Here is a 9,021-nt window from a genome sequence, read left to right as displayed (position 1 = left end):
CATATGCACCTCACTTGGTACAAGGGTTCAGCCTGCAGCCCACATTCTCAGATCACTGTGCTCATATTCCAGGTCATGGAAGTGTGGGCTAAACTGCAGAAACACATTTCACACTGGGTACAAGAGAGACCTGAAATGTGATGACAATGACCAGGAGATGTAAATAAAATCAAACAAAGAGAGAATTGCAAGTGTGGAGGGTAGCCCTTTATTAAATCACTGCGCAATATTCATTGCCAACTCAACTTCGAACCCCCCAAAAAATACTGTGTCTGAGCAGGCAGACAAACCCTCCCCCCACTGGCCACCCGCACCCCCCCAAAAAAAAAGACAAATTTGGCAAGATACCACTGAACACCACCACCGCACTTCAAATGGTGAGTCAGAGTCTCTCTCACTCAAATTCACAAGCAGTTCTGCCCCCAGTCTCTGGCTTGATTTCAATTGGTGAGCAAGTTCAAGGGTCCAAATCATCACAGCTCGGGGAAAACAGCGACTGCAAATGTTGGGGTCAAAGTAAAGGGGGTTTTAAATCACAGCACTGTTTCATTATTTAAAGTACACAGTCTGATACAAAGATCCTGCGGGGAGTTGGTCCAGCCTTTTTTCTTTTTTGAACACCGCAATAGAGTTCGTCTGCTTGTACGATGAACGTCTTCAAGGTCATGCTTCCATCCCAACTGAAGAGGAGCAGTCCGATTGGGTCAGCAGCAAGCATTTGAAGGGGAGGGAGTATAAAAGATTCCAATCAGATGTTCCATCATACCTGGGTGGCCATCATCTACAGACATACCATACGTACAACATAATGTAGTGCAAAACATGAAGGACAACTTATTTGTTCACAGTTACACAGGGATTTGATGTCAAGTTTTTTTTTGCTTTTTTTTCTTCTTAAATATACGAACATTCCACTGAAGGGAGTACATGGCCCTTAACTGGATTGTACCTTGTTATAAACTTATGACATGCTTACAAAGCAAAGCAGGCATTAACTGCTCAGAATAATACTGACTAAGTTTCTTTTCTTCCCCACCCACTCCCCCAATTAATTCTGGTCATGATGCATTCCATCATAGTCCATTATGCTGAGCTGCCTGACACTTTCTGGACTGGGCACCTGCAGTTTCAAGGGGCCGAGAGAGCCACCCAGCTCCACACTGCATTCCGTTTTGAGGGATTCAAAGAGGCTGTCCATCTTAGGCCGCTCGTTGTCGCACTGGCTTTCGCTCTTGTTCCTGAACAGCTCGCGGGCACGCATTCCGAGGAGACTCTTGGAGCTGGGGTAGGAGCCGACTGTGATCGGGGCAGTGGGCCGCTCCAGAAGGTTTGCGCTCAAGGCACCTTGGCCTTGGCCCACCTCCTCAGTAACTGTTGTTGCTGGTTGCGGCTTTCTGTTGGGAGACTGGTCAGTTGAGGTGCTGGGGGCCACAGGAGGCTTGGCTTGTTGGCTTTTGCTCTCTCCATCTGGGGTCTTATTGAATGAGTCAGAAATGGCACCAATGTTTTCAGACCTATATGTAAAAATAAAATATATTAGAGCAGCTAAATTTGTTCAATTGAAAAATCCTAGGCTGAATATAGATTTTGCTCCAGCTCAAATTTTATTACATAAAGATTATAGTATCGAAACAGGCCAGGTCAGCCCATCTGGTCTATGCTAGGATTTACTCTCTGTAGGAGCATTTTCTCACCTTGCTTTATCTAGTTCTATCCTCAGAACCTTCTATTCCCTTTTCCTTAATATCTTTATCCAACTTTCATTTAAATGCATCCTTTATTTGCAACACCTTGTATTTATGTAGTGCTTTGAACATAGAAAAATGTCCCTAAACACTTCAAGGGATGTCATCAATATTTGACTCCAAGCCAGAGTCATACTGGACTCAAAACGTTAACTCTATTTTTCTCTCTGTAGATGCTGCCAGACCTGCTGACTTTCTCCAGCACTCTAGTTTTATTTTGCAAGATTAGGAGTGATCAAAACTTTGGTCAAAGAGTTGGGTTTTAAAGAGCAAGTTAAAGGAGGAGAGAGATGAAAAGGTTTACAGAAGGAACTCTAGAGCTTAGATCCCCAGGTAGCTGCAGGCACAGCTATCAATGGTGGAGCAATTAAATGTGCAAGAGATCAGAATAGGAGGAATGCAGAGATTGGAGGGTTACAGGGCTGGAGGAGTTTTCAGAGATAGAGAAGGGTGAGGCCATGGAATTTTGGAAATGAGGATGAAAATCTAAAAAAAAACCCAAGATGTTTTCCAGAGCCAATGCAGGTCAGCAAGCACAGGGGGTGGATGAGTGAATGGGGCTTGGTGCAACTTAGGATACCAACAGCAGAGTTTTGGATCAGCTCAATTTTATTGAGGGTGGAAGATTAGTGGGCTACCAGGATAGTGTTAGAATAGCAAGTCAGAGGCAACAAAGGCACAAAGGTTTCACCAGATGAGCTGAGGCATAGGTGGAAAAACATCAACTTTATTACACTGTGTGGTAGCGAGCTCTTCACCCAGTCAGAATGGTTAAAATGTAGAAGTTTCTCCCAAATTCCTTACAGATGTATTCCAAGTGTTTGATTAGCAGCCAGGATTCCACTTCTGGACATGATAATCATTCAGGTTTTGAGTTCTATAATACTGCTCACACCCCATGTGGTTCTGAACTCAGTACCAGCCTTGGCTCAGTGGACAGCACTCTCATTGAGTCAGAAGGTTGAGAATTCAAGTCCTGCTCAAGAAACTTGAGCCCACAATCCAGGCTACCACTCCCAGTGCAGTACTAAGACTGTCAGAGACGCTGCCTTTCGGATCAGGGGTTAAACCAAGCTCTGCCTTCTCTCGAGTGAATGTAAAAGATCTCATTGCACTCTGAAGAACAAGGGAGTAATGCTCCCTCTAATTATTTTTTGTTGTGCATGGCCTATCCATTGATTCTGAATTGGATAAGTCTATGATTATGCTTCAGTTTTGCCAGAGATGCCCAGGCTGTTCAAGATTTATTAAAGGAGTCAGATAAAGGAGTCTGAGGAATCTGCCATCAAGATTGTTGCAAACCTAACTAAGGAGGTTCTGCAGGAGCATGCCATTTAGGTGACAGCTGCTTCCAGGAGACTATTGTTGCAGCTCACTCGATTTCCAAATCCATTGAGGGACAAAAGAGAGATACAGTCCAGAGGCTAAGTCGGAAAGACTGAGATTGCACAGTGCCATGTTTGCGTGGGAAGTGATGTGAATTCATGTAATCACGAGAGAGTCTTTGTAGTATCTGCTATTCCATGTGTAATTTATAGTTCACCAAAATTCATGTGTTGGTTCTGAGTCATGTTAAGTAAAAGCTACAATAGTGGAATCTAGTTGGTAATTTCTTCATTTGGGGATCATTAAGTAAATTTGGTTATTTTGGTTTATGGTTCCCCCATGAGGATTGTGACAATGTTTTGCCCAATATTTATCCTATCAGGCATTTCAGTTAGAATCCTTAGAGCTGACAGAGAGAAGACACCCAGCCAGTTAGTCTGAGCTGCATAAGGAATCCAGGTTGTAGGGTGCTGGGGCAGCACATCAACTCATTGCAGCACCCACGATTTACACCAAGCCAACTTAAAGAACAGAAACATTGCTCCTTACTTGTCCTCTACAGGCCGAGGTGTTCCCTTTGCTGCCGCTGGTTTCTCTGGAGGTCCCGCCTGTTCCAACTTACTGTAGAGTTCCAGGATTTCACACTGTAGAGTTTGTGTTATCCGTTTCTGGGATTCATAGCGGCTTTCTGCTGCCTGCAGCTCTCCACTGGAAAAAATAATTCCATAACGTTCAGTTACAACTGAGCACCACCCGTCCCCTCAAACTGTAACCCAACTGCAGAGAAATTTCAGAACCTGGCAATATTGAGAAACAGTCATGTCCACCTGATGGCTTAAAGGGATAAATGTACCACCACTACACCAAGCCCGTCGCCCACCTCATGCCAAGCCCTCACCCACTCAATACCTAGCCATATTTTTGACGTTCTCCAGATATTTCTTTTGCTCAAGGAAAAGGTGCTCTTTCTTAGTCAGCTGGCTTTCCAGTTCCATTATGCGGCGCTGTGATGCCTCCACCCTCTGGACTTGCTGCTGAATGCGGTGCTTCATTTTCTCTCTCTCTCGGACTAAAGAAATCTGCAACATTTCTGCCTCTGCTGCCTGAACAGAGCAGAGTGGATTTAAAAAAAAAAGGATCATCTTTTAGAGGCATTAGCAAAACTTTCCAGGTGAATGATCAAGTTATGTTTACTGAAAAATTAGTCAGAACAATACACAAATTAGTGTCTGCCTTCTTGTTAATTGCTTTCTTATACTGGAGCAGTTTAACATCTCTTCTGATGGATGGCCCCTCACAATCAGTGTTTTGAATGGAATCAGCCCAGATAAACCTGTAACATGGTGGTTACACCTTCCTACCAATGCAAGCAGTGCCACACCAGAGGGTCTAGTCACAATGATAACGTATGCTCTTTCCATTGTGTGCAGGCAATGAGGTCAGCAGTGTGATGGAATACTGTCCACTTGCCTGGATGAGTGAAGCGCCAACAACTCTCAAGAAGCTTGACACCATTCAGGACAAAGCAGTCCACTTGATTAGCACCCCATCTACAAACATTCACTCCCTCCACCATTGACGCACTGTAGCAGCAGTGTGTACCATCTAAGATCCACTACAGCAACTCACCAAGGCTCCTTCGACAGCACCTTTCAATCCGCAACCTCCACCACTAGAAGGATGAGGGCAGCAGATGGATGGGAACACTACCACCTGGAAGTTCCCCTCCAAGCCGCACATCATCCTGACTTGGAACTATATCGCTGTTCCTTCACTGTCGCTGGATCAAAATCCTGGAACTTCCTTCCTAATAGCAGTGTTGGTTGGAGCTACACCACAGACTGCAGCTGTTCAAGAAGATGGCTCACCATCACCTTCAAGGGCAATTAGGGGTGGGCAATAAAAATGTTGGCCTAGGCAGCAAGCCCACATCACGTGAGAGAATAAAAAATGGGTTAGACAAAGGGAGGAGGCTCACGTGGAGCATAAACACTGGCGTGGACCTGGTGTGCTAAATGGCCCATTTTTGTGCTGTAAATATGCAACAATAAAATGTATTAAAGGAACGCATATGCATCGTAATGGTTATACATTCCTTTCTGCTGCAAAAATACAACAGGGAAAGCAGCCCAACCAAGGCTAACAAAATAAATTAAGAATAGTATTAGATCCAAAGAGGAGTTATATAAAGTTGTTAGCAAAAGTAATAAGCCTGAGGATTGGGACCAGTTTAGAATTCAGCAAAAGAGGATCAAGAGATTAAGAGGGGAGAATCGTGTATCAAAGTAAACTTGCAAGAACATAAAAGAGCACTGTAAGAACTTCTAAAAGTATGTAAAAAGAGATTAGTGAAGACAAATGTAGGTCCCTTACAGTCTGAAACAGGGGAATTTGTAATAGAGAACAAGGAAATGGCAGAGCAATTAAACAACTAGTTTAGTTCTGCCTTCACAGAGGAAGACACAAATACCTTCCCAGAAATACTAGGGAACCAAAAGTCTAGTGAAAAGGAGGAATTAAAGGAGATTAGTATTACTAAAACAATAGTGCTGGAGAAATTAATGGGATTGAAAGCCGATAAATCCCCAGGGCCCGATAATCTGCATCCCAGGGTACTAAAGGAGGTGACCATGGAAATAGTGAATGCGTTGGTTGTCATCTTCCAAAATCCTGTAGATGCTGGAACAGTCCTGGCAGATTACAGGGTGACAAATGTAACCCCACTATTTAATAAAGGAGGGAGGGAGAAAACAGCGAAACACAGACTGGTTAGCTTATTAGTAGGGAAAATGCTAGAGTCTATTATGAAGGATGTGATAACAGGACACTTAGAAAATATCAAAAGGGTTGGACAAAGTCAACATGGATTTATGAAAGGGAAATCATGTTTGACAAACCTCCTGGAGTTTTGATTGACAGCATAACTAGCAGGATAGATCAGGGAGAACCAGTGGATGTGGTGTATTTGGACTTGCAGAAAGCTTTTATTAAAGTCCCACATAAGAGATTAGTGTGTAAAATTAAAGCACATGGGATTGGGGGTAATATATTGGCTTGCATTGAGAATTGATTAGCAGAAAGGAAACAGTAGGAATATTCGGCTCTTTTTCGTGGTGGCAGATGGTGACTATTGGGGTACTGCAGGGATGATGCTTGAGCCCCAGCTATTCACAATGTATATCAACGATTTGGATGAGGGAACCAAATGTAATATTTCCAAGTTTGCTGACAACATGAAGCTTGGTGGAAACATGAGCGGTGAGGAGGGCGTTAAGAGGCTTCAAGCTGATTTAGACAGGGTAAGCAAGTGGGCAAATATATGGCAGATGCAGTATAATGTGGATAAGTGTGAAGTTATCCACTTTGGTAGGAAAAACAGAATGGCAGAGTATTATTTAAATGGTGATAGATTGGGAAATGTTGATGTACAAAGGAACCTGGGTGTCCTTGTACACCAATCTCCAAAAGCAATTATGCAGGTGCAGCAAGCAGTTAAGGCAGCAAATGGTATGTTGGCCTTCATTGCAAGAGGACTTGAGTACAGGAGCAAGGATGTCTTACTGTACAGGGCCTTGGGGAGGCCACATCTGGACTTGTGCATACAGTTGTGGTCTCCTTACCTAAGAAAGGGTATACTTGTCATTGAGGGAGTGCAGTGAAGCTTGACCAGGCCGATTCCTGCGATGGCAAAATTTGTTGTATAAGGAGAGATTGGGCCGAATAGGCCTGCATTTACTCGAATTTAGAAGTATGACAGGGGACCTCACTGAAACATATAAAATTCTGACTGGGTTGGACAGACTGGATGCAGGGATGATGTTTCCTCTGGTTGGGGGGGCCTAGAACAAGGGTTCACAGTCTCAGGATATGGGATAGGCCATTTAGGACTGAGATGAGAAGAAACTTCTTCACTCAGAGGGTGATGAACCTGTGGAATTCTCTACCACAAAGGGCTGTGGAGGCCAAGTCACTGAATATATTTAAGAAGGAAATAGATAGATTTCTGGACTCCAAAGGCATCAAGGGGTATTGGGAGAGCGCAGGAGCATGGCATTGAGAGAGTGGATCAGCCATGATCATACTGAATGGTGGAGCAGGCTCGAAGGCCCAAACTCCTGCTCCTATTTTTTTTGTTTCTATGTAATGACCTTAAAATTGGGATTAAGTTTATTGTGCCTTAGACCAAAGTGCATTTATATGGCACCATTAATGTGGCAAAGTGTCCCAAAGCACTTCACAGGAGCATGATCAGTCAAAATTCAACATCAAGCCATATATTACGACAGGTCAAAGAGGTAAATTTTATCGAGTGTCTTAAAGGAGTAGACAGAGATGGAGAGGTGATTTAAGAATAGAATTCCAGCGCTCAAGGCCCAGGTAGCTGAAGGGACACCAATGGTGGGGCGAAGGAAATCAGCGATGTGCAAGAGGACAGTACTGGAGAAGAGAGATCTCAAAGAGTTCTAAGGCTGGAAGTGGTGAGAGAAGTAGGGAGGCACAAGGCATTGAGGAATTTGAACATCAGGATGAATTTTTTTTAAAAAACAAGGCATTTTCATCCCTTACCCATTCTTCACTTGGTCTGGATTCCCCATGTGCAACATTACAGGGGATTGAATTGTAAAATCTTAAAGTTACAGTGAGCTTGAAATTTAGAAAGAATCCCAAGTACTATTCCTACAGACTTAAGTAATTCCCACAGTGACTTTGCCCAGTTTTAAACAGAACACCTGAACTTCAGAGTTCACAATGCCCCAACAACAAACACACAAGTTCTCTGCTAATAACCTTACCTTGGCGGAACCCATCTGAGAGTGCCGCAGTTTCTCCATATGCAGCTCATTCACTTCACTCAGGAGCAGCAGCTGCTTGTTCAGCCATTCCATTTGCTGCTGTACAGACTGGGTGCTGGTGAACTAGGAATAATTCAACAAGAGGATCAGCCTTCCACTGGCACACCGAGGGGGAGGATGACAAGAGAGATTGGAGAGTAATCTTTTAGTTTCCTCTGGGCTCCCTGCAGCCACAGAACTAAGCAACATGCACCATACTGATAGCACTGAACCAGCAGAGTAGGGGGAGCTTTACCCTACATCTAACCCTGCACTGTACCTGTCCTGGGAGTGTTTGATGAGGGAAGTGTAGAGGGAGCTTTACCCAGTACCTAACCCTGTGCAGTACCTATCCTAGAAATGGCTATTGAGAAACTGTCCCATTTCCTGGCAACGAGATTCATAATTTTATGGTTATTTGTGTGGGCTAACTATACAGAATGGCAGAAAGAGCACAAGTCTCATCCAGGCAAAGCGAGATGGGAGAGAAATTCTCATTCATAACAACATTCTAATGAAGTCAATGTCAGCCGCTATTTTATTCAAGCCAATTCAGGTTTTCATTAAGCACATTGTCATATCCCTCACCTTCTCAGTCATCTGGTTTAACAGATATGCTGTGTTACATGCTTTGTTATTGGCCGCCTGTAGTTCCAGCTTCAATTCCCCGATCATCTTTTGACAATCCTGCAGTTTATTCTAAAAAGAAATCTGGAAATTAGAAAGCAAAGCACAATCCAAATAGGCCATTGTGCATGTCAACCCTGTTCCCTTGCACAGACTTTGCTTTGACTCTGTAGCTCAACTGGTTAAAGCGCCTATCAAGCAAATAATAGCACCTGGCTTCAGCGGTGATTTACTTCATTTAGGTATCGGACTAGTCTGAAATAAACAGCAAAATCAGACAGGACAGAACCCTTACTACTGCCTGGGATATTCAAAAGGGAATTAGATAATATATCTAAAGAGAAAAATATTGCAGGGCTCCAGCGAAAAGGCAGAGCAGTGAAACTAGCGGAATAGCTCTTAAGGAGTTAGCACAGACATGATGGGATCAATGGCCTCCTGGGCAGTAACCATTCTATAATTGTGTGTGTAAAGCACCCAGTCATGGACTC

At 43.6% G+C, this 9,021-nt stretch overlaps 1 protein-coding gene across 4 annotated transcripts in view; it reads right to left on the bottom strand.

The window, feature by feature from the left end:
* Positions 1-292: 292 nt before the first annotated feature.
* tsc1b (TSC complex subunit 1b) overlaps positions 293-9,021 on the bottom strand; it is a 44,553-nt gene continuing 35,824 nt past the window's right edge. For 2 of the 4 annotated variants that reach the window (XM_041193405.1, XM_041193407.1), the window contains exons 19-23: positions 8,492-8,602; positions 7,865-7,987; positions 3,981-4,174; positions 3,621-3,779; positions 293-1,514 (exon numbers count right to left, since the gene is read on the bottom strand). In XM_041193405.1, the coding sequence (XP_041049339.1) occupies positions 1,049-1,514; positions 3,621-3,779; positions 3,981-4,174; positions 7,865-7,987; positions 8,492-8,602 (1,053 nt within the window). In that variant the 3' untranslated portion in view covers positions 293-1,048. The remainder of the gene's footprint in view (positions 1,515-3,620; positions 3,780-3,980; positions 4,175-7,864; positions 7,988-8,491; positions 8,603-9,021) is intronic. The other 2 variants (XM_041193408.1, XM_041193409.1) reach the window with 2 other exon arrangements.

The sequence above is a fragment of the Carcharodon carcharias genome, chromosome 8 (genome assembly GCF_017639515.1).
Source record: "Carcharodon carcharias isolate sCarCar2 chromosome 8, sCarCar2.pri, whole genome shotgun sequence".
NCBI classification, from domain to species: domain Eukaryota; kingdom Metazoa; phylum Chordata; class Chondrichthyes; order Lamniformes; family Lamnidae; genus Carcharodon; species Carcharodon carcharias.
The sequence above is the reverse complement of the archived record's forward strand: the minus strand, read 5'-3'. Positions and strand labels throughout refer to the sequence as shown.